Source organism: Ursus maritimus, unplaced genomic scaffold (assembly GCF_017311325.1).
Source record: "Ursus maritimus isolate PB19 unplaced genomic scaffold, ASM1731132v1 scaffold_20, whole genome shotgun sequence".
NCBI lineage: Eukaryota > Metazoa > Chordata > Mammalia > Carnivora > Ursidae > Ursus > Ursus maritimus.
Window position 1 is genome coordinate 25,939,992 of NW_024424453.1, and position 26,430 is coordinate 25,966,421.

Here is a 26,430-nt window from a genome sequence, read left to right on the forward strand (position 1 = left end):
GAGTATACATTTTACTTATGTACTTACTGTCTGTCTACACCTACTAGAAGATAAGCGTCATGAAGGTAGGGATTTTTATCTTGTTTGTTTATTGCTGTGTACTAGTGTCTGTCTTTCAGTAAATATTCTTTGAATATATGAATGGTATTTAATTTTGTTAAATTGTCACTCTTTTTTTCCTGGTGTTTAAAATTCTTTTATTTTGAAATAATTTCAGAGAAAATTTGCAAGAATTCTACAAAAAATTTCTATACAGATTTCTTCAAACAGATTATCCACATGTTAGCATTTTGCTATGTTTATCATATTTTCTCCTCTATAAATACACATATACATGTAAATATATATTTTTATATATGTAAACCTGTACAATATTCCCCCCCTTATCTACAGGGAACCCCTAGTGGATGCCTGAAACTGTGGATGGGAACAAACTCTATATATACTGTTTTTTCCCTGTATATACATACCTACGATAAAGTTTAATTTTATTTATTTAGAGAGAGCACGTGTGCATGTTAAGTGGGGGTGAGGAGCAGAGGGAGAGGGAGGTAGAGAGAAAATCTCAAGCAGTCTGCATGCTCAGCACAGAGCCCTGTGTGGTATTCAGTCTCATGAACCTGAGATCATGATCTGAGCTGAAATCAAGAGTTGGATGCTTAACCGACTGAGCCACCCAGGAGCCCCAATAAAGTTTAATTTAGAAGTTAGGCATATTAAGAGATTAATAACAACAACTAAAAACAATTAAAATAATATACTGTAATAAAAGTTATATGAATGTGGAATCTCTTTCAAAATATCTTATCGTAATGTAGTTACCCTTCTTGTGATGATGTGAGATGAGAAAATGCCTATATGATGAAGTGTGGTCCGTGATGTAGACATCATGTCATAGTGTTAGCCTACTATTGATCTTCTGATGATACGTCAGAAGGAGGATCACCTGCTTTTGGAGTGTGGTTGACTGCAAGTAACTCAAACTGAGGAATGTGAAACTACAGATAATGGGGTCTATTATATTGTTTATCTATTATTACTTTTGAAGTGTTTGAGAGGCACAGACATGGTGCCACTTCCAATGCTTTAGTATGAAGTTCCTTAAAATAAAGGACATTCTCTTATGCAACCACAGCACAATTATGAAAACGAGGAAAATAATATTGATATAACACTATTATCTATACATTTTATTCAGTTTTTACTCGTTGTCCTAGTAATGCCCTAAGGAAAGAAAAAAATAATTGTTTCTCCTTGGGTCAGAATTCAGTCCAGGATTTCATTTTGCTATTGGTTGTAATGTAAATCAATACATCTGTAACCTAAACTATCTTTAGTCTTTGGTTTAATGTTTTATTAAGGATTTTGTTTTCTTTGTTCTATTTAAATGATAACCTAGACTTTCATTCTCAGAATTATTTAACTTTTATATTTGCCTTGGCTGAAAAGGAAAGGTAAATAAAAAGAGATACAATTTTTACTCTAATTTCTATATATTCATACACATAGAAGATGGAGAATACACAAAATTTTAGCAAGCATCGGAAGAATAGGGTAACAGGTAAATTTGTAAGAGTTGGATCTCCTAAATTAACTGGTACTTTTGTGTAGAATATTATGAATTTCATGATGTTTAAATATTTTACATAATTTTTAATGGCTTTCTGGTATTTTCTACCAAATTAATTAATCCCCTGTCATCTATCATTTATGTTAAAAATTCTTCATTAATCTAACTCATACTGACATAAGCTATCTCACAAATACATTTTCCATGCTGACATAAACTAGCTCCCAAATAAATTTTGCTAGATCCTTTGATCTTTTTTAATCCTGTATTAAAATTGGAGTTGGTCGGTCAAGAAGGTATGCCATGTTTTGAAAGCTTTGGATGAGTATTACTGGTTTGCCTGTCACACAGCAAAATACACAGCACTTCCCATCTTACTGTTGATTATACTAATGATTAAAAATTTACTTATTTTTAAGTGGTGTAAAATTTTAACAGTATGTTTTGAACTATTGGTCATTTGTGTTTCTTTTCTGAATTGCCTGTTTGTCATTTTCTTTTTATTTATTTATTTAAAAGATTTTTTTTTTTTAATTTATTTATTTGACAGAGATAGAGACAGCCAGCGAGAGAGGGAACACAAGCAGGGGGAGTGGGAGAGGAAGAAGCAGGCTCCCAGCGGAGGAGCCTGATATGGGGCTCGATCCCATAACGCCGGGATCATGCCCTGAGCCGAAGGCAGATGCTTAACCGCTGTGCCACCCAGGCGCCCCCTGTTTGTCATTTTCTATAGCACTTCTCTGTTTTTATGTTTCTAAGAAACAGTAATCTCTTTACAAAATGATTTTTGTAGCTTAAGCCTACGCACTTTTATGATAAGTTTTTGAAATGTATTCATCATTTGGAATTGTATCTACTTTCTCAAACCAGCTTTGTTACCTATTTTATTATTAATTTTTCGTTTACTACTTCTCCTATTGACTAGTTTTTAGTTTGGACTTCCTTAAGTTTGTTAAAACATAGCACAATTCTTCTAGGAACTCAACAATTAAAACATGAATCACCATTGAGTCTCCTCATCCCCCCCTTCCTTTCCCTTTCTCCTGTATCTAATTAGATTCCAGTCTGATAAATTTTTATTTCACAGTGTCTTCTACCTCTGTCTCTTCTTTTCCTTTTCCCAATTTCCTTTTTTTAGTTTTCACTTTATAGGGAGTTTGAACTGTGAGCTTCCTTCCTGTAGTAGGAAGTGTTTTCCCTTTTCAATACCATTTTAAAAAATATTGTCCAGTTTTGGGGCACCTGGGTAGCACAGTCGTTGGACATCTGCCTTTGGCTCAGGGCGTGATCCCGGCGTTCTGGGATCGAGTCCCACATCAGGCTACTCACTGGGAGCCTGCTTCTTCCTCTCCCACTCCCCTGCTGTGTTCCCTCTCTCGCTGGCTGTCTCTCTGTCACATAAATAAAAAAAATAAAAAAAAAATCTTTAAAAAAAATATTGTCAAGTTTGACCTTTTTTTAACTTGTTCAAATAACAAGAAGTGCCTTTTTGTTGTGAGTTATGTTCTTCTAACTTACAACTTGATATTTTATTGTGTTTCCTTATTCATAACCTTTTGTTCAGTCAGATTACATTTCTTTGTCCTCTATGTGTAGGTGTCTTGTGCTTTCTCACTTCTAAACCTTAGCTCATGGTGTTTTTTCTTTCTGGAATCCTTGCTTCATAAATTCTGTTTAAGCTAATCGTACCAATTTTACTAATCCATTAAGTCTCAACTGGCAGCTCATCTCTTCTGTGAAACTTTTCTGGTTACCTGTTGCTGGAAATTATCTGTCCCTTCATAGAACCCTTCCAGCACATACCTTAAACCAAATTTCAGTGAAATGTATTTTTTATATACTGTAGTTTACTATATTATATTATAGTTATTTGTGTTTCTGGTTTTCTTTTAATTATTTGTATGTAATGATTTTATATTGTTATTCCAAGTATGTTTATATACACTATTGTGAAAAGGGTAGGTGTTATTGTACATTTAGAGCTTGTGAACAAATTCAGGTAGGGCACAAAGCTAAAAAGCAATGTTAGTATATCTTGTGTCTTTTAAGTTTTTAGGAAAGTCATTGCACATTCAGAGTACAATTCATTTTATATAGAGCTTTGGGGATAGAGTAGTTTAGGATGGTTAATTTTCCTGCACAGCAATGGTAACTTAAAACAGTTTACCAGAAGTGTAGGTACACATTTAAGTTATGTAATAGATACTTTCAATAACGCATTTGTTCTAAACTCTGACATTTGATTACATCATTATCACAAAGATGCAGTGAAGTTGTGTGTAGATTTATGACTTCATGAGCATATTTTCTGTAAAAGTCATTACGTAATAATTTTAGTCAGGCTTTGTTTCAGGTAGTTTTGTTTTCCTACATGTAATCGTTAGCATCTTTTTTCCCCCACTCTGTCCCTGGAATGTCCAGCAATGAACACATGACTCTGGTTTTCTTCATTAGTAACCGTGTGGACCATGGACATCTCACTTACATTATTTTTAATGGAATTTGAAGCATGAGTCTTCCTCCATCACCAATTGACAACATTGTATTGGGATGTTGGAAAATACATCTTAAATACTATAAGTTCTTTGAAAACGACATGTGGTAGTGTATGGAAGGATCAGCTTTTTTTTGTGTATCTGGTACAAAGTAACTACATGATGAATAAAGAAATGAGTTGTGTTGAACTGTGAAAAAAATCTCTTTTCTCATACGTTGTGTTCTGTAGTTTGAATCAGTTTGAATTTGTCTTTGCTAATGGTTAGATTCAGGTTCTGCATATTTGGCAATAATACCATATAAATGTCACTTGAGCTCTTAAGCAGGAATTCTGGAAGGTAGACTAGATGAGACTCCATAAGACAAGACATAGAAACTAGTCATGCTCACTAGGTTGAGGCAGGTATTTAGGAAGAGATCCACTTGCTATTAATAGAAGAATGATTTCCTAGGCAAGAAGTAGTTGGGGTAGATGGAATAAGTGGATCACGTCCCATCAGGGAGACTATGTGTGTCCAAGCATTTAGAGATGTCTTCTGAGCTAGATCTATAGGTCTGGCAACCTCTTGTGGGAGACCCACCTAATGGCCTGGGATTCAAGGATAGGACTTCAGTCCCTGGGATAGACTGATAATGTTAGGACAGGACTCTAGCTCCAGAGGAACTGGTTTACTGGCTAGGTCACTAAGGTATTAGTAATATCTGAATTAAGGCAAGGACTCCGTTCTTAAGATGGCACAACGTCAGAACTGTAACAACTAAGCAAGTTTGATGTGGAACATGATCCATTTCTTTCATTTGAGAGCACCTTGGATCCTTGTTTAGGAATGGGAATACACCTACAGGTGGCCTCACCTATGTGGCAGAAATGTGTAGGGAAGGGAGCCTGTCAATTCACAAGTAATTAAAGGGTTATGTATATATTACTACTCTTCAAAATAACTATCAAAATCCTTAATGTTTAAATTCACCCACAACTCTGCCCCCCCTGCCAAACTCCAAACAAATATACAATTTGAGTGGGAAAAGTGTATTTATATGTTTGAGATGGGGATTATTTTCAGGACTGTGAAATTGTATCCTTTGGATGTAACCTAAAGATTGTATGTATCGTGTTGCATTATTATCTTCTCTCTTACTCTTTTTATTAGGGTCAGTGTTTCTGAACATTTTTACTGTTTATTACTGTCTGGATTTGGGACATGGGAAAATCACTCTTGGGATAATGGGGATAAAATAGATAGACCTTAGATAAGAGCAAATAGATTTTTATGTTTTTACTTTTATCCCCCTTTATGACCCATGCTAAAGGTTCCCAGGCGTGAGATTTCTGGTTTATTTCCCCTTTATTTATAGAGTTTAATTCATACTGTCTATAGTATGCATGCATAATAACGTGTGTGTGACACACACAAACATTTCTACACATATGCAGGGTTACTTGTCATAGTGTTATTTGTAATTGTAAAAGATCCAGAATAAAATAAATGTCAATCAGCGGGTTAATGTCTAGAAAAAAATTAATGTACATTTGTGCAATGCAACACTGCAGTTTTCAGAAAAGAATTAAGGTATTCTCTAGGACATACTGTAGATTGACTAAAAATATGTGAAAATAGAATGGTGCAGAACTGTGCATAAGTAACATAAAATACAATAAATACATAGAAATATGTATGTGCATTTAGGTTTTTTCCAATTTTTTTTATTCCGGTGAAATACACCTAAGATTTGCCAATTTAACCGTTTTTACATGTACAGTTCAGTTGTATTAAATATATTCATAATTTTGTGCAGTCATCACCATCATCTCCAGAACTTTATTCATCTTTTTTAAAACTGTAACTCTAATGAAATAAATAAGACATGGGTATGCATTGTTGGGCTTAGAAAATATGGTTAGTAATATTCTAAGAACTTTGTACAGGGACAGATGATAGCTAGATTTATTGTGGTGATCATATTGTAAAATGTATAAATATTGACTCATTACGTTATACACCTGAAAGTATTATAAAATTGCTATATGTCAATAAAAACAGAAATGTAAACTCTACCCATTAAACGGTAACTCCCTATTTCTGTTTTCCCTAGCCTCTGGCAACCACTTTCTGTCTCTGATTTTGACTAAGTATTTAAGTGGAGTCATACAGTATTTGTCCTTTGTGACTGGCTTCTTTTACTTAACATAATGTCCTCAAGGTTCATGTTTTAGATTATGTCATAATTTCCTTCCTTTTTAAGGCCGAATAATATTCCATTGTGTGTATGTACCACATGTGCTTATCCATTCATCCATCAGTGGATACTTGGGTTGCTTCCAAGTTTGAGCTATTGTGAATAATGTTGCTGTTATGATGGGTGTACAAATAACTTTTTGAGACCCTGCTTTCAGTTCTTTTGGGTATATACTTCTATGTATAATTGGTTGATCATATCATAATTCTATTTTTAATATTTTGAGGAACTGACATACTGTCTCCCACAATGGCTATACAATTTTACATTCCCATGAACAGTTCACAAGAGTTCTCATTTCTCCACATCCTCTCCAAGAATTATTTTCTTTTTTTGATAGTAGCCATCTTAATAGGTGTGGGCTTCTATTTCATTGTAGTTTTGATGTGCATTTCCCTAATGATTAGTGATACTGAGCATCTCTTCCCGTCCTTAATGGCCATTTGCATATCTTCTTTGGAGAAATGTCTATTCAAATTATTTGACAATTTTTAAATCAGGTTCTTTGTTTTGTTGAGTTTTAGTAGTTCTTTATATATTCTGGATATTAATTGCTTATCCAGATATATGATTTGTAAATATTTTCTCCCATTCTGTAAGTTGTCTTTTGCTCTTTACCCATTGAGTGGTTTTGGTACCCTTGTCAAAATCATTAAACCATGTATGTGAGGGTTTGTTTCTGGGCTCTCTGTTGTATTCCACCGGTCTGTATGTTTGCTTTCATGCCAGCACCACACTGTTTTCATAGTGTAACTTTGTAATAAGTTTTGAAGTCAAGAAGTGTCAGTCTTCCAGTGTTGCCTTTTTTTTTTTTTTTTTTAAGATTGTTCTGGTCATTTGAGATCCTTTTGAGATTCCCTATGAACTAGAGAATGGGTTTTTCTATTTCTGCAGAACAGGTCATTGGAATTTTGATAGAGATTGCATTGAATCTGTAGGTTGCTTTGGGGAGTATTGACATCTTAACAGTATTAACTCCAATCCATGAACATAGAACAGTTTGCATTTATTTATTTCTTCTTTAATTTCATACACATTGCTTTGTTTATATGACATATAAGGAATGAGTAGTAGTGTTTGTCTCTTAGGAAAGTTGATTGTAGATTATAAGGGTGTGCAAGTCTTCATTGTGTAACTTCAGTCAACTTTTGAATTTTAGGCCATGTGAATGTATTACTTATCTCGTAAAGAAAAGTAACATTTTGCCACCTCTCTTCAGACACACACGTGCATGCGTACACACACGTGCACACTTGTGCGCACACACAATACTGAGAAAATACTTGTTACTCCAAAGAGTGAGCACAGAAACAAGACTTATTAGGAGGAGCCAAAATCAGGAGTCCAGCTATAAAGAATGAATGCATGAAATGATGATGTTTTTAAGTGACTTTAAATTTATCAGCCTGTAAAGAGGGATCTGGTGCAGTAGATGACTGAACATGTAGTAAATGATAGCCTTACTTGCCATGCTTAGGAGTTTGGATTTTAAATTGTTGGTTAATGAGGGTCACTAAAGATCAGAGATTAAACAAGGAAGTAATGGGATTCTATTTATATTATAAGAATTACTGTGGTTATAGTATTGGAATAGTGTGGGATGGTTCAACAGACATAGGATATGAGCCACATTGTGGCTTAATATTTTCTACTAAGTTACAAAAAATGGGTAATGAAATTAATTTTTATGTATCTAATATGTTATTTCATCATGTAATCAATATAACATTATAAGTGAGATATTTTATATGCTGTTTTTCATTCTAAATCTTCACATCTTCACAATCTTGTGGATATTTTTTGCTTACTGCACATTTCATTTTTGACTACTGTATCTTATATGCTCAGCTACATGAGAGTATTGGCTACCATGTTAAGATGGTGTAAATATAGAGAATCAGTCAGGGTGTAGTCAGGAGACAATATCTATTCTACTAGTAATTGGAACAGGAAAATTTAATGTGAAGAATTATTAATTATTAAAGAGTCCTTAACCACTTGTTATTCAGGAATCGCAAATTAAGATAACAACTGTAAACCTATTAGCATGGCTGAAATCCAAAAACCTGACAAGGTTACAAAGCTGTCAAGGTTACAAAGCATCAGTAACTTTTATTCGTCACTGGTGGGAATGCAAAATGTTGTATCGACTTTGGAAGACAGTTTGGCAGGGTTTTTTTTTGTTGTTGTGTTTTTTTTTTTTTTTTTTTTTTACAAAGCTAAACATAGTTTTATCATATGATTCAATAATCATCCTCCTAGATGTTTACATAACTCATTTGGAAATTATGTCTGCACAAAATGCTGCATGTGAATGTGTATAGCAGCTTTATTCCTAACTGCCAAGAAATGGTGACCAAGATGTCCATCATTAGGTAAGTGGATGACAAAATGTGATACGTTCATACAATGGAATATTATTTAGAAATAAAAAGAAATTAGCTATTCAGCCACTAAAGGACATGGATGAATCTTAAATGTATATTGTTAAAGTGAAAGATACACTCTGAAGAGGCTGCATACTGTGATTTAATTATATGACTCTCTGTAAAAGCCAAAACTATAGTTACGATGAAAGAATTCATTGTTTGTCAAAAAGAAGTGGGAGGGTTGAATGGAAGAAGTACAGGGATTTTTTTAAGATGGCAAAAACTCTTCTATGTCATACCATATTGTACATACATGACACTGTGCATTTGTTAAAACCCACTGAACTTCAAGGAAAAAGTGAATTTTATAAGTATAGATTTTATAAAGTCATTTACGAGGTTAGGTGGATACCAGGATGGAATGTAGAATGTAACAAAGCAGTCTACCTCTGTTGGAAGCGTTTGAAACAATGTCACTGAAGGGAATTGGGCAGGAAGTTGCTGACTTAAGTAACTTTGGAAATGAATCTGTAAGACTAAAATCAAAGAAACTACATTGTGTATATAAGCGCTGTAATCTAGTTAATAATATTGTTTCTGCTAGGGTATGATTGAACAGTTCTAATACTGCTATGCTTGTATACTGGTGGGTGCCAGGTTTGTCACTGTTGGGGTGGGACCGTATCGGATAGTAAGGGGAAGATGCATTCATACGGTAATGGAATAAAGTTGTAGATACTAGTATGAATTTATATTTATCTTAATATAGATAATAGATTGTTAAAATACAGCAGTATTTATAGTTACTTGTATATATATGGGACATGTATTTCTTTGTCTGCTTAAGAGCCTAGAAGCAAGGACACTCAGTATCAAGGAGCAAAATCTAGTGTCCAGATCTTCATCTCTAGTATCATTCTCCAATAAAAGGAACTAGAGCTCCTTGGAGTATTGGCTGGTTCCAAAAATTGAGGAAGGGAATATACAAGATGAGCCTGCAGAATATTGTGCTGCCAGAAGGTAACCAGTAAGACACACACATACACATACACACGCAGATGGGTATATGTGACATGGATGCAGAAGCCAACTAAAAGATCTCCCAATGGCCAGAGCTGAAACAGGTTGATCAACAGAACTGTGTTGAATTATAACTCAAAGTATAAAATAAATTTTGAACAGTCTACATTAGTTTAAATGATTGAATGAATGAGAACAGACAAATCTCCCATACTAAAAAATTCTAAATATGTGTAAGTACTCCCCTGTGAAAGAGGTGGAGAATAACTCCCCAACCCTTACATGTGGGATGTAAGTAGTGTCCTTCCTCCAATGGTACAGTGTGGAAAGGGGCGGAAAAGTAACTTTACAGTGGAGAAACCTGACAAACACCACCTCAAGTCAACTGATTAAGGTCAACTTTCACAGTGATAAATCATGTTGATAGTGTATACCTTTGATGTGAGGTGAAAAAAAATAACACTTTCTTTCTTACGTCTTCCTCTCCAAACCCTTAATCCCAGGGTAGTGATAAGAAAAACCCATCAGACAAAACCCAGTTGAGGAACATTCTGTAAAACACTTGACCAGAAATCCTCCCTACTGTCAGAGTCACCAGAAAACCAAGGAAAGCCTGTCAAAGCCAAGAGGAGCTTAGAGAGACATGGCATAAATGTAATATGGTATCCTGGGTGGGATCCTGGAGCAGAAAAAGGTCACTAGGCAAAACTAAGAAAATCTAAATTAAGTAGGGACTTTTCGTTAATCTTTCAATATTAGTTCACTAACTGTAACAAATATACAACACAAATGGTAAGGAGTTAATAGTAGGGTAAGTGGATGTGATGTATGGGAGAATTTTCTGTACAGTCTTTACAGTTTTTTGGTAATTCTAAAACTGTTCTAAAAATAACTTACTTAAAAATAAATAGTAAATTTATTATGTATTAATCCCCACACACACAAATGGTTGTAAGACTGTTAACCAAGAGGAGTTGAAAGAGTACTATGAAGAACACAAGAATAGAAAGTGAAGGGATGTACAGCTACAATAAGTAGGGAGGGGAGCCCCTACATACCATACTTTGTAGTATTCCTCCAGTGCCCTCTAGTTACAACGCTGAACACGGCAGCATTTAACAAAAATGTTTACAGGTCCAGCTCCAGGATCACAATTTGGGACAAACAAGGGTAGATGTGGAGATGAGGGATAAATTGATAAATTGATAACTGAAACAGGCTATTTTGAGAATAAATTAAATCCCTCAAAAGAGAGTATAAAGATTGAGAAGAAAAGATGTTGAGTAGAGACCTAAGGTAACCCTAATAGGTAAGAAAATAGGGAGAGGAAAAGATATCTGAAAGTAAAGGATGAAATCATGTGGCCTATTGATAGAGTTTCAAGACATGTCTATTACATTTAGCAACACTATTTTCATTGGTAAGTTTGATGAAGCAGGAACTGTGATGAGTTTACATATGAATGCAATTTATGGGAATAATAATAGTGATTGCAGGTGAGTCTATCAAATTACACTTGGCTGAAAGGTTAGATATAGATAAGGTGGTAGCTGGTGTTGACTTTTTAAAAAAAAATTGGGGGCATGGGATGAGGCGTTAACTGAAGAGTGTAAATTCCATCAAAAGCAGGAATGTTTAGTTTATTGTTATATTTCTAGTACCTAGAACAGTCTTAAATATGTTCAATATATATTTGTTGCATGACTGGATAAAAAAATACTTGAGGACTTCTATAGAGAAGTCGAATATGCAACATTTCCAAGTAATGTTTTACTGAATAAGGTTTCTGGGGAAATAGTATTGAGGAAGGTATAAAGAAGGAGATGTCAAAGAAGACATGATTAAAATCTTCAGCATTGGCATTATTGTTGTGCAAAACACTAATTTAAAAAAAATTTCATGTCTTATATAAATTACACTTTACTGTTTGCAGTTTGTATTTAATTACTGAAAACAAATTGTAAAGCTTCCTTTGGTCAGGAATTACATCTCTTAACCTGTAATAGTGCTAAGTACTTTTCACAGGATGAAACATAATTCAGGTATTCTGCATAAAGCAAAGTGTACCTGTATTTAATTTAATTTTTTTCTTCGTCTTTTTATTCAGTCTACAAATAAGAAACCTCGAAAATCTCCAGGAGAGAAGAGTAGAATTGAAGCTACTGTTAGAGGAACAGGCCGTGGAAGAGCTAATGGGCACCCTCAGCAGAATGGTGAAGGGGAGCCTGTTACACTATTTGAAGTGGTGAAATTGGGGAAAAGTGCAATGCAGGTAAATTTTAAGTGTTTTGTTTTATTTACAGCACAGTACTGTCAGTAATATATGTGGAACCTGTTAAGTGACATATATTCTTGCTGATTGTGTCATTAAGAAATTTATCTTTAAAATTTTTCTTTGTGTTACTTATTTACAGCATCAGGAAAGGCATTTTTTTAATGGTAAAATGCACTTCAGATTACAGTGTACTGCATAAAATGACTTGTGTATAATAGCTGCCTGAGAGAATTTTTATTGCCTTAATATATTTTTTTAGAATCTGACTTAATATAAGTAACATATGTGTACTGAAGAATATTTCAAAGAAGAAAGGGTATAAAAAAAGGATTCTTAAGCAGTGAACTAGGAGTAACTACAATTAATACTCCACGATTATTTTGGGTGTGTATGTGATCTTTTATAACCTTCTTATTCTCTCTTCTCTCTCCTAATTCACATAACAAATACTATTAAATATTCTGCAAGAGCACATAATTATTGGCTTATTAATTCATTATAAGGATAAACCATAATTATTTTACTATTCTTTTAATGTATCTTTACATTTTTTTACTGTTACAGAATTTATTCATTATTCATGTTTACTTCTCTACCTCTTTTTTTCATTTTAAAACACTAGAGGTAGGGGTGCCTGGGTGGCTCAGTCGTTAAGAGTATGCTTTCGACTCAGTTCGTGATCCCAGAGTCCTGGAATCGAGTCCCACATTGGGCTCCCTGCTCAGCGGGGAGCCTGCTTCTCCCTCTCCAGCATCCCCTGTTTGTATTTCCTCTCTTGCTATCTCTGTCAAATAAAATAAAATCTTTAAAAATAAAAACACTAGAGCTAAAATTATTTGGTGAAAGGGTGTTTCTTAACTGTGTGATACATAATTGTATTACTCTCCAAAAAATTTTACTAGTATATCTTTCACCAGAAGTGTGCCTAGCAACTGGATACTTTATATTTAGGAATTAATTGGTAACATAGGTGAAAATTGCAATTCATTTTTTTCTTTTTTTCTGTCTTTTTTTCTTTCTTTCGTTCGTTCGTTCGTTCTTTCATTTTTCCCTCCCGCCTTCCCTCCCTTCCTTCCTTCTGATTTATGTATGTATGTATATATGTATGTATGTATTCATTTATTTATTGGGGGGGCAGACAGAGGGAGAGTGAGAGAAGTCCAAGCAGACTCCGCACTGATCATGTAACCTGACTCAGTGCTTGTCTCACAGCTCTGAGATCACAATCTGAGCTGAAACCAAGAGTTGGAGGCTCAACAGAGTGTACCACCCAGGGGCCCCTGTAATTTATTATTTTAATCTGCATTTCTTTGGTCACCAATGATTGATAAAAGTTAAAAATTTGTATTCTCTATTTATTTGCTCATTTTTGTTAGTTCATTTTCAGTTTCTTTAAAATTTAGGTAATTTATGAAACAGGTTTACTTTTAGAACTTTTCATTAGTATACTTTTTATTTTTTAACCTGTATTTTCTTTTGCATTCCTTAAGGGAGTTCAGTTTACTGCTTTTTTTATGTATGTTACCGGATTGATATATTCAGGGGTCTTGGAATTTGTGTGGGAAGGGAGGGAGGTGGGGCAATGTGAGGATGCTAATGATAAAAGAAATAGAAAATTTCCAGTTATTTGAAGCAGTGGATGGAGTGTAAGTTACAGAAGTATAATTTAAAAATAATGACCCTTAGCCACAAAGCTTGACAGTTTTTTATACTTTAGTAGAAAAATTGTTACCAAGCTATAGGTATTTTATTTTTGAGGTCTACTTTATGGCTTTCCACCTTTAGGTGGAAACACCTAAGGAAACACTTCCTTAGGTGAAGGAAGTTTATTTTTTATTTTTATTATTTTCTAAAAGACTTATTTATTTATTCATTTTAGAGAGAGAGAGTGTGTGTGCTAGCATGAGCAGGGGGAGGGGCAGAGGGAGAGAATCCTCAAACAGACTTCTGCTGAGTGGAGAGCCTGACGTGGGGCTTGATCCCAGGACCTTGAGATCGTGACCTGGGCTGAAACCAAGAGTCAGATGCTTAACCGACTGAGCCACTCAGGCACCCCAAGGAAGTTTATTTTTATGTATGAATTTAAGCATTGCATTTCAGTACTTTGCTATCATTTTTTCATGTAAAAGTTTATTTTGTAAGGTATTTGTGTATATAAAAGTAATTTTAATGTATATTCTATTAAAGCTCAATATCACTTTTTTTAAAAAGATGAAAAATATCTTTAATATTTAATGTGAACAAAATCTGGTCTAGTATTTGAAACAAAACAATGACTAATACAAGTTTTTTCTTTTTTGTCCATTGTATTCTCTATTCTTCATTCAGATTAGTCTTCCCTAATGCTATTTCATACTATCACTTATTGCTTAAATTCTTTTGGATCCACATTTTGTGCAAAGTAAAGATAAGTAGTTCAGATCCTAGCGCTTTCCATTATTTGGTTTTAACCTATGTTTTCAACTTTTTCTCTCTTCTTCTGTTGAACTGTGCCCCAAACATTTTCTACTTCACTATAATTTTTTACTATTCATACTATATTTTTGTTTCCTAGCTATATTCAAATCTATGAAGTTCTCTCTATATTTTTTTTCATTCAGCATTCTATTATGGGCATTTTTTTCCCCCTGTGACTTTACCTTGTAATTCTTCATGTTTTTATACTGTTTTCTAACATGGGTGGGCCATAACTTATTTAAACAGTTTCTATTTGGGCTGCTTTATTCTTAAAAGAAGTAAGATATAAACTACACTACTAAAACTAGTTTACTGTTCATATAAACTAGACTAGTTTTATTCTTTTAAAAATAGTACTTTGAATACTCAGCTATCCATCTAAAATGTATATGTGGGAGTGTTTTTGTAACATAAATTCCTGAAAGTAATTGCTGAGTAAAGGGAATGCATGTTTAAAAAATTGATGTTTGTTCTATGGAAGGTGGCACACTAATCTCACTGTTTATTACCTCCTCATTTCAAACATAAAGTAATGATAAAATATTAAAAAGAGAATACAATGAGTTTAGAAACTAAAACTTTCTGTGCTTAAAGTTTAAGATAATCTACAGTGAAGAAGAGGATTGGATTTAGCATAGAGAAGCAGGTACTTGTAGCCAAGAATTTGGTTCTTGTACGTTAAAAGGACTAAAACTGCTTCATGAAGTGTAGAGAAATAGAATTAGGCTTATTACTATATGAAGCCAGGGCCAAACATTAGTCTCCATACTAGTAAAGGAGACTGAAGAAAGCCACTGATAACTGCTGCATAGGATAAAGCTTATGTTTAGGGTGATCATATATCTCAGGTTACCTTTGAGATTCCCAGTTTATGCTTATTGTTTATCTAGTTATTAATAGAGTCTCTGTTAATACTTGAGAGGGTCCTCGTTTGAATAATAACTTAGTCTAAAACCTCGTTTATGGGAAATCAAGGGCTGAGGATAGGGAGAAGACAGACATAGTTCTTAAAACCAGGACCCAAATTGAAATGTTTGCTTAACTAAGTTGGTGACTGGGCCTATAAAAATTCACAATATTATCTTAGAGCAGGGAGTTCTAAACCCACGTTATATAATCTAGCTCTGCAGTGGAGTGACCAGGATGAGCAGAGATAACCACAAAACTTTAGATGGGGAGGGATGCATAATAAAAGAAATAAATAGCATATTTAAGGTGCTGGAGAGATGAAAGAAGAAATTATATCTGGCACAAACAAGGGGATAAATTTAATAAATTAGTTTTACTGAGGGAAAAAAGAAACTATAGTAGATGCCATCAAAGGGAGAATATAAGAATTGACATTCATTAGGCATTTATTTAGAATGTAGTCCAGAAAAATAAAGAAGTAAGTATGAAAGAGCAGCTGCATGACTTTGGTATGGATTGAAGGGTTCCAAAATATGCCAGAGGAAGAAATCAAAGGGAATAGAAGAGACATGTTTTTGAAGAGATAATTTTGGAAAAATTTCTCAGACATATTTCCTTAGATCCAGAGTTTGTTCTCAGGAGTGAGCAGGTAAATAAAAATAATTACCTAGTTTTTAATAGTACAGTATAACTGCAGAACATGAGGGTTAAAAGAAAATCTTAAAATATTTCGTCAAGGAATACTTGATCCTATTGTATGACTACAGTGCTAATGATGTTGAAATACACAAAATAAATTCCCCTTCTAAATTATACTCACAAGTGTCAAAAAGTCCTTTTAAAATGCGATAAAGAGGAGATATGCAGAGTTGACGTGTGAATGTTAGTGAAAGTACTGTTAGTAAAAATACTGGGGCTAGCTAAAGCACTACTTGGATAAGTATGCAGTCTTAAATGTATTAATATTAGCAAAAGCAGTATAAATTAGAAAAATTGCAAACCTCAAGTAATTAAGAAGAGAGAAAAGTAATTAGGAAGAAAGGGATAATTAAAGTAGAAATGGAAATTATACAGAGAAAGAAATTGTAGAAAAGGTCAACTAAAAAAAAATATTAGCAATTGGAGGTCAATACATTTTTAAGACCTAGAGATTTTATCTGGATAAAGGATATTTACTATCCAAGGGTAGTTTACTGTTAACAAATATTTTACTATAATATACCAAATAGTTATGTTATGGAGGGGGAACCTGTCCTTATCTGAAATGATGTGAAATGTTTAGAAAAATCATTTGATAAAGTTCAGGTGATATTTGTGATGAACAATACTCTTGGTGAATTAGGAACAAGAGGGAAGTTCCTTATCTTGGTAAGGAAGATATAAAATTATCTGTATTTACAGAATATATACTAATGAAAGTGTTCCACAAAATTCCTAGAGAGAAAATTGACATTAAAAAAAAAAATTAGGGGCGCCTGGGTGGCTCAGTCGTTAAGCGTTTGCCTTTGGCTCAGGTCATGATCCCAAGGTCCTGGGATTGAGCCCCACATCGGGCGCCCTGCTCCGCTGGGAGCCTGCTTCTTCCTCTCCGACTCCCCCTGCTTGTGTTCCCTCTCTCGCTGGCTGTCTGTTTCTCTGTCAAATAAATAAATAAATAAATAAATAAATAAATAAATAAATAAATAAAATCTTAAAAAAAATATCAGCCTTCTGTATGGCAGTAATAATCTATTAGAACATGTAATAGAAGACAAGAGCCCATTCAAATAAAGTGCTAAAGAGGAAATAATAAAATTTAGGCTGTATAAATTATTATAAAATACTGTGTCTCATCAGAGTGAATAACATTAAAATGGTAGAAGATAGTAGGAGTCAGTAAGGCTGTAGAGTGCCAGCTGTTGGGAGTACAAATCACCTAACCCCTCTGGATAAAAAAATTGGCAGTATCAAGAAAAGTTGAATGACCTGTCCATTTTTCATTCATTTGGTAAATATTTAATGATTGCCTACACTGTGAAAGTGACCTTTTTCTTTGTTGTTTCGTTTTTCTTCTCTTCTCGTCTCGTCTCGTCTTGTCTCTTCTCTTCTCTTTCTTTTCTGAGAGTACTTTGAAGAAAAGCAATTCAATTCCTAGACACAACCTCTAGAGAAATTTTTGTGTATATAAAGGAGGCAAATACAAGAATTTTTATTGCTGTTTTGTTTATAATAGCGACAAAATAAAGAAGAACCTAAATGTGAAACACTTAAATTTTCTATAGTGATTGAAACTGAGTGAACTAGAGCTCTAGGTACTGTTGTGAGTATATTTCAGAAATGCATTTTAAAGGACAAAGCAAGCTACAGAATAATACATTGTGCCACTTTTATAAAGTGTAAACACACAAGGTAACTTAAAATCAAGTCTATGATATTGTTTACTTAGAGAACGGGATCAGAGAGGGGGTATGTGGGGTACTACAACATGAAACTGAAAAAGAAGCAAAAAGAGACAAGTATGGTTATAAAACATTAAATGTTGTTGAAGCCGGGCACTCTTTAACTTGTCTGTCTTGTTTATTTTATTATCTGAAAAAGAAATAGGTGTTTCTGAAATGCTTCCCCAAACGAGGTCTTCTTTAGTCAATATGTTTGGAAAATGACTACATCCCTTCTCCTTTGAAGAGGTACAAAATGTGAAGGCTTTGATAAGGTTTTGGATTAAAAAACCTGATTTCTTTTGTTTATTCATCATCCCACAAACCCTTGATTCCTACAACTATTTATGGCTTTTCTGTCTTCTTGTCTTTTCTCCCTATCAGAATTGTAGAGGATCAGTTTTATTAGCTAAAACAGGTACTTATGCACTGCCAATAATCAGAGGCTATATATTCAGGACTAAAACCACAGTTCTGTCCTCATGGAATACAGTCTCATGGGAAACAGATGTGGAATACTTTAGTAAGAAGATATACAGGGTGGGTTGAAAACATGAAAAATTCACTTAGGCCTGTCTAGAGGACAGGATCATGAAAGGCTTGCCTAAATAGATAAAACTTGAACTGAGACTTGAAAGTTGAATGGAAATTAGCTAGGCAGCAGTGGAGTATTTCTTATTGTAGAAACAAGACATGTAAAGATGAGATCTATACCTCTTACTGTAGAGGGCTATGATACTGTAGTAAAAATAGAGCTAAGAGAAAGGTTAGATTCTGAACATTGAGTGTTCTGATAGGGAAAAAAGACAAGAAGACAGAAAAGTCATAAATAGTTGTAGAAATCAAGGGTTTGTAGGATGCTGAATAAACAAATCAGGTTCTTTAATCCAAACCTTATCAAAGCCTTCACATTTTGTACCTCTCCACAGGGGATGGGATGTAGTAATTATACAAATGACTACAGAAGACTTTTTTGTGAAATTGATGGCATTTTAGAAAGAAAAGGGCTCCATTGATGAATATTAGCATTTTTAGAAATATTTTTCTGTATGCAGTTTAGATAATGATTTGAAGGTTGTAGGGCTGGAATCCGACTTCTTTTACTGATTCAGTTTTATACTGATCCAATTAGGAAGAAACACATGTTTAAATTTTTAGAGTGTCAGTGAAGATGAGGAGGTAGTGACAGAGTCTACAAATATTAAGGCTATGGAGTGATTCTGAGTGATTCTGAAAGATGAGAAACAGGAAGGAATCTGAGGTGATTTCTAGTTTGACTTGGTGGTGTTCACCAAAAGAAAATTTGCATGAGCATAGGTGTTGGAGGATGGATATGGGGAATAATTTGGTTTGGACATTTTGACTTTTAGATACATGACACTGAATACATGTTGAATTTTGGAACATTCATGTTGTTTACTTAATTTAACTGGTATTTGTTGTTGCAGTTATGAGCTTAGTAAGCATTTAAATGAACTGTAATCCATTGGCATTTGAATTTTGTATCCTCAGATATCAACTAAAAAAGTTGGATTATAGTTTATTCATTCAAAAATTCGTTTTTAAAAGCCTGTTGTTCCAGGCATCAGGTTAGGTGCAAGAGATACAGATGAGTATAGACTTTCTAATCATGGGAGGTAAAGGAAAGCCTCCATACTAGTCAAGTGATCTGTTAATATACCATCATGAACCATTGATTAATACTAATTGTCTTAGTGTACTACTAGTACTAATAACTTCTGTGAATAGGAGTTGGAGTTAGACTATAAATGAGCTATACCTAATGACACAATGTAGTCTTCTGTTTGCTTTTGATAGGTAACTCTGAAGGGAAAACTGGTTTTGTTCTTTTCAATATGACTGGAAAAAGATATAGGTATCTTAGGGGATAGTCTGTGATCAGTCATTCTCTCTCCCTGAGAGAGGAAGCTGTTCTGATATAAAGGAAACTTGAACTTTTAAAGGACATTGATTTCTTCTAGTCCCCAACTTACAAATGGGGTTGTTGCCAAATCTTAACATATAAAATACAGAGGAATTCTTCCTCAAGATTTAGCTGGGCACATTTTACTCCACGACTACACCAAAGAAAGTGAAAAAGCACCTGTGAGTTTTTTTAAAATCTACCTGTTAACTTGTGTTTGAACTCATATAAGGACTTTACAGGAATTGATACATTACTGAGTCATTAATGAAATGGATAAAAGTGTTTCATAATAACATTTGAATTTCTGAATGTTCACTGCAAAGCTTAAAAGGTTTAATAAGTATTAAAATGGCTGAAGAATGTCTAAGAAGTATGAGTAATTATAAAAGAAATTCTAATGAGATATTAAGGGAGAGAACAAGTATATCATTGACTGAAATGAATATGACTAAGATGGCCAGAAAATATTGAAGGAAGGAAGTGTCACAATGAAGATGAGGAGTGTGGAGTAAAACCTTACAGAATGCAGCAAATATAAATACTTGAATAGAATTAATCAACATATGAGTATAATATAAGAAATATGTGTTTATAGCTGCGACCACTGCAGTGTAAGATATTGGGTACAGGATTGAAAATTGTATGATAAAATACTAAAACATTCTGATTTTTAATATCATAATGAAAAATTTAACAAACATCTAGATTAAGTTTAGCTGAAGTAGAAAACTATAAATAGTAGGTGTTTAAACAAGACAGAAGTTTATTTCTCTCATATATAAAATACTTCAGCAGCTATATATTTTAATGTAACTCAGAAATGAATTTTGTACATGAAAAGGAAGAAGCTGTGGGCAACACAATTGTAGACACTCACCCATGCAGCAGACCTTGGGTCCTGTTCCAAAGCCCTATGAGTATCTTTCTATCCTGTCCAGATCTCATTTCCCTGTATTGACCCTGGTGGGGAGTATGGACTAATGGTGACAGTCAGCCACATCACATTTCCCATGTTCCATGAATGAGTTGATCATTTAGGGGTGGGGGTGGAAGGGGAGGAGTGCTACTGGTGCCAGGCACTGGGCTCTTGAGGTGAACTCTCCATGCTGGACCTCAGTTCCTACAGATGAAGGCATGCATGAGTGGCCACAAGAGTGGCTAGAGTCTGGTAATGCCTAGCAAGCGTACCTTTGTGGCCATTGATTGCCTGTACAAAGCCAGATGTGACAGAAATGGTGTTTGAAGGCCCACTAGTACAACCAGATGTTATTGTGCTGGTGGATGAACCTGATGGGCATCCATGATTTGGAAAAGGAAGACTTGATCCTGCAACACAGTACCCTTGTTGCAAAAGCATCGCTGCCAGGATGCCTTTGCCTTTTAAACTCAGACTGGGAAGCTGAGCTGCAGTGGCTCTTTTGTAACTGTTACATGATATATTCCATGTACATGCTGGTGGTACACTGCAGGCAGCTTACTCTCTATATTAAGCAGCAGTAGAAGACCTCTTGGAAGATCCTTGATGAGATGGACATTGCTAGGTCTGCCTGTTTTGAGAGGAGGGTTAGGGATGAATTACTCTACCAGAATGATAGCCTTCCCAATATGCACTTCTGTAGAGGGTCGTCCCCTGCTGGTAATTTTTACATGGATAAGAAATCCACTCTCACCCACCACGGACATTTGACAACTAGCCACAGTGTTATCATTGTGGTGGTCCTAGTGGTCATTGTTGGTAACATTGATATCCTGGTGATCACAATCAGTAGGAAGAAGGGGAAGGTAGGAATCAAGGACTGGGGGAGTTAAATATATAGTCCAGCATAGGTCCCCTGGGTGGGTAAGAGGATAGGATTCAGGACCGATTCTTGGCCCAAGGCAGGTACTTCCTCTACCACCATTCTTCCTTCTCTCCCTGCCCCCTCTATCTGAACAGTTGTAGTCCCAGGGTGATCTCTCTTTTTGGCTTTATGTCCCATCCTCTTTTGAAGAATTATTCTAATATTCCTTTTTCCTCTTGGTCCAGAAAAAAGTAATCTGACTGTAAAGTAAAGGCAGACACAGGAGGTTTTCATTTAATGGTATCTTTGATTATGTTTAAAATAAAATGTTAAGATGACATCCAGGATCATTTAAAAGTGATAGAATACCTTTTGAAGGCTTAAATGAAATTAGGTGAGGAACAATGCTTTTCTTTTTTGAGTTTAAGTTACTTTTATTGGCTATATCTCATTACAGAGGAAAGATTAGCAACTTAATCGTGAATTATCTACTAGTTCATTGTGGTCTTCTTGATGAGCAGAGAATTTGGCTTTATTTGGACTTGCATAATAGCCATATTACTCTCTGTTATACCACCACCAAATCTGCTTCTCACTTAAAGGGGATCTTATTTTAGTGGCCTGAACACATTTTTTTTTGAAAGCAGACTATTCAGAAACTGTTAGTGTTTATTCTTTAGCTCACTCTTATCACAGCTGATATTAGTAATGTCCTCTTGTGTAAAAATGTTTGTACATATTTGGTCTTCGGTAATTTGGGGGACTTTCTTAATATAACAAATTTAATGGAATTTAATAAAATATGAAGAAGACATAAGGCAAAAGAACTTGTGTCAGACTGTGCCCCCCCAAAACCTAGTCAGCTTTTTTCCTTTCTTTTTTTTTTTTGATCCTGGAGGAGGTTGTACATAAGAGGCAAATAAAATAAATAGAACTTTACATATACTAATTGGATGAATGAAATAGTTACATCAGTCAAGGTATTATCAAACCAAGGCATGTACCTTAGAATCACATCTTAATTTGATCTTTAGAAATGTTCAGATTTTATAGCCCATGAATTTCAATAGAAATGATTATTTTTTTATACAGTAATCATTGCTGATCCCTTTTAGTGATTTAGCTGAAGTACCTTTAAACTCCTTCATTGTTCAAGTGCCATGGTCATGTCTCATCATATGCATATTTTAAATTGAGATTTGGAACTGGTCCAGGCAGGACACTTCACAGTCAGCTTAGTCCTTAACTCTTTATTTGAGAAGAGTAAGGAAGTTCTAAACATAAATTTCATTCCTCCCAGTTTTTTTGTGTTTGATTATATAGTATTTGAATTACTAAGCTGTTTTTTTTTTTTAAGCATTTTAGTCCTGATTTCCTCCACTTTCTTAGAATGAAAAGTAATATATAGAATATACAAAATGTTTCAGGACAGAAGATAGAAACTGCTTATTTCATTTCATAGTTAATTGGAAGTCTTCAAATGATAGGTTAATATTTACTTAGAAATGGGTTTGGGTTTTGTTTGATGGTTTTTACATGTCTCTCTGAAATTAACTTTGTGGATGTTTTAACCTGTTTTCAAAAATTCTAGCAGCTACATAGAATAGCTATAAAAATTAAATTTCAAATACTGGTGGCTTATCATGATAGATGTTAATTTCTCATTTTCTGACCATTCTATACCAGAATTAGTGGTACCCATCTTCCATTCATATGATTCAGGGATCACGCTCCTCCCATTTTCTGGTCCTTTTTTCCTCTAGAGCCTCAATGTTGTTTGCATTCAGTAGGTGGAAGGGGAGAGAGAATGGAGTAGTACCTACTTCTTAGAAGCTTTTGGACACTTTGTTTACATTCCATTCACGGGAACTTATTGCATACGAAGGTGATCTGGGTAATGTAGTCCATGGCTGGGTACTTGCCTTCCCATTTTCGTACACACTGTGGAATGGAGAACACAACTTTGCATGCCACAGTTACTTTTAGATAATTAGAGCAAAAATATGCAGTACATATTTTTATTTTAATTTTTTCATTAGACAGAACATTATAAAAGCTGCTGGTTAGTGCTAGGACAAGAGCATTAATTGCCTATAAATTATTTATAACTGAAGTCCTAAAGGAAGTTAGGAACTCTAATTAGGAATTTTCACAGCCTCTATTCAGTTATATTCAAAGGTAACTACTATTTTTCACATGTTTAGCTTTAGGGAAGATACATTGTTGTATTGTTCCAGTACTTTTTGATGTCAAGCTGTGGCTTTAACTTGGGTGTTTCAGATATTATTAATTTTCTTCATGATATCCCCTAATCTTCCAAAGGTATCATCCACAGTTATATCATCTTTTATACAGATGGTCAAGGGCTGATCAAGTAAGTAAAGATATGACTGCTACTATCTCTATGTATATATTCGATTATATATATCAATATAATAGTTTTATAAAGTCAGTTTTAGGAAAAAATGGCCTTTATGTACATACTTGTATGTGTTTGTGTTATTGTTTATAATTGTGTAAGTATATGAAATATGGTGTTTTCTTAGTTTCATTATCAAAGAGGGGACCTAACTTATTTTAATGCTTCTGGCTAAAATACCTACTTACACTTTCAGTAATAACTGAAATACAGAAAACATGCTTGAATAAAGGTATTGAGGTATCAATGAGATTTCTCCTTTATTCACCACAGTAAATTTAGATTGAGTGTGCTTGTACAATTTCTTACTCTGTATCCTAACTTTAATCATATGTAAATCAGAATCCTTCCCCCCCACCAAAAAAATTTTACAATTTCTTTTCAAACTGCTGAAGAAAATTATATATACATGTTGATACAATTCTTTATTATTTTATAGGTTTTGGTCCTAAGCCTTTGAGATAGGAGGGCAGAGGAGATTCGTTTCCTTCTGGTGAGGACCTTTGATCTAGTACAGGATTTCTTTTCTTTTCTTTTTTTTTTTTTTTTTTGAATATTTTATTTATTTGTCAGAGAGAGACAGCCAGCGAGAGAGGGAACACAAGCAGGGGGAGTGGGAGAGGAAGAAGCAGGCTCCTAGCGGAGAAGCCTGATGTGGGGCTCAATCCCAGAACGCTGGGATCATGCCCTGAGCCAAAGGCAGACGCTTAACGACTGCGCCACCCAGGCGCCCCTAGTACAGGATTTCTTAACCTGGAGTCACTGCTAGAATTTTTGGCAGGCACGAATATAAATGAGGAGAAAAGTAAAAGATTTGGAGCTGATTTTAAAGAAATAAGAGGAAGCCACTCCAGGATGTTTAAAAGGATTGTTAATGACATTGAAGACTAAATTTGTAGCAGTTATCACTTCATGTAACTGTTGATTTTCTTCCTGGAGCTCTGTAACCAAATATTAGAAATAACGAAATTATTTTTCAGTAAAAAGAACAAAAATATAAGTTGTGATTGGTTCAAGGAACTCCTTTTCAGTAGTTATAGTCCTCTCGAGGGTTCTGAATTAGTTGAAACAAGACAAAGACTGATCTGGCATAGATAATCTCAGGAAAATATTTGTAGATGTTGTGCTGTTTTCAGCATAATTGGGGTAGGATATGAATGTCTCATAACTGGCTGCAGAAAGGACTCAACTGAGCATACTTCAAGAAAAATAAAAACCCTGTATCCCCTCTTAGAACTCCAACCTTCACCCATCACACAGAGATACTTACCTTGTTATATTCTTTGCTAGCTTCTCCTTGTAAACTCTTACCATCTTGTGACATTAAACTTGATTGTGCTTACGTCTTCTCTTTCCATCCATTTTAAATAGATCTGACATATGTTTTTAAAAGACTTTTAAAAATTTTTGTTTATTTCCCAGAGAGAGAGAGAGGACACACAAACAGGGGGAACACCAGGCAGAGGGAGAAGGAGGCTGCCCCCTGAGCAAGGAGCCCAATACTGGACTCAATCCCAGGACCCTGGGATCATGACCTGAGACGAAGGCAGATGCTTAACCGACTGAGCCACCTAGGTGTCCCAGATCTGACAAATATTAACCTATATTTTTACTAAGAAATATATATATATATATATATGTGTATATATATACACATATATACACACACACACACACACACACACACACACATAAACATTGATTTTATTTATTTATTTACTTAAATAGAGAAAGAGAGCACAAGCAGATGGAGGGGCAGAGGGAGAGAGAGAGAGAGAGAGAGAGAGAGAGAATCCTAAGCAGACCTTGTGCTGGGTGCAGAGCCTGACATGGGGCTTGATCCCACAACCCTGAGATCAAGACCTGAGCCAGAATCAAGAGTCGGACATTTAACTGACTGAGCCACTCAGCTGCCCCTATTTTATTCCATATTTCAACAAGGAAGAGTATTGTTTATGGGACTAAATGGGGTTGTTATGTCTGATATGATAGGAACTCATTTATCTATTATATCCATAGCCTAATTTTGTTTTTCATGAGTATACCAGTATTTTGTAATTTAGGTATCTTGATTTCAGATGACACATTAAAGAGAAATATTCAATGCTTTGAAACGGGTTTTGCCAACTTTATGAGAACAACTCATGCACTAACAGCAAGAAAGGCACATTTATACTACAATTGTCATAATCTATGTCATCATATCCACCCATAGTTCTTTTTTTTTAAAAAAATTTATTTAAATTTAATTTATTTAACATACTGTATTATTAGTTTCAGAGGTAGTATTCAGTGATTCATCAGTTGTATACAACGGCCAGTGCTCATTACTTCAAGCACCCTCCTTAGCCCATCACCCAATTACCTGATTCCCCTACCCAACTCCCCTCCAACAACCCTGTTTGTTCCCTGTAGTTAAGAGTCTCTTGTGGTTTGCCTCCCTCTCTGTTCTCCTCTTATTTTATTTTTCCTACCCTTCCCCATGTTCATGTTTTGTTTCTTAATTCCACATATGAATGCAGTCATATGGTATTTATCTTTCTCTAACTTAT

The 26,430-nt window shown here is 34.6% G+C and overlaps 1 protein-coding gene across 2 annotated transcripts in view; it reads left to right on the plus strand.

Moving 5' to 3' along the window:
• The window catches only part of STAG1 (stromal antigen 1), a 467,337-nt gene that overhangs the window by 160,089 nt on the left and 280,818 nt on the right, over positions 1–26,430 (plus strand). Inside the window, exons 1-2 of one of the 2 annotated variants that reach the window (XM_040636782.1) lie at positions 8,514–8,679; positions 11,801–11,965. In XM_040636782.1, coding sequence (XP_040492716.1) covers positions 11,960–11,965 — 6 coding nt within the window. In that variant the 5' untranslated portion in view covers positions 8,514–8,679; positions 11,801–11,959. Of the gene's footprint in view, positions 1–8,513; positions 8,680–11,800; positions 11,966–26,430 lie in introns of those variants that run through there. The other variant, XM_040636781.1, reaches the window with a different exon arrangement.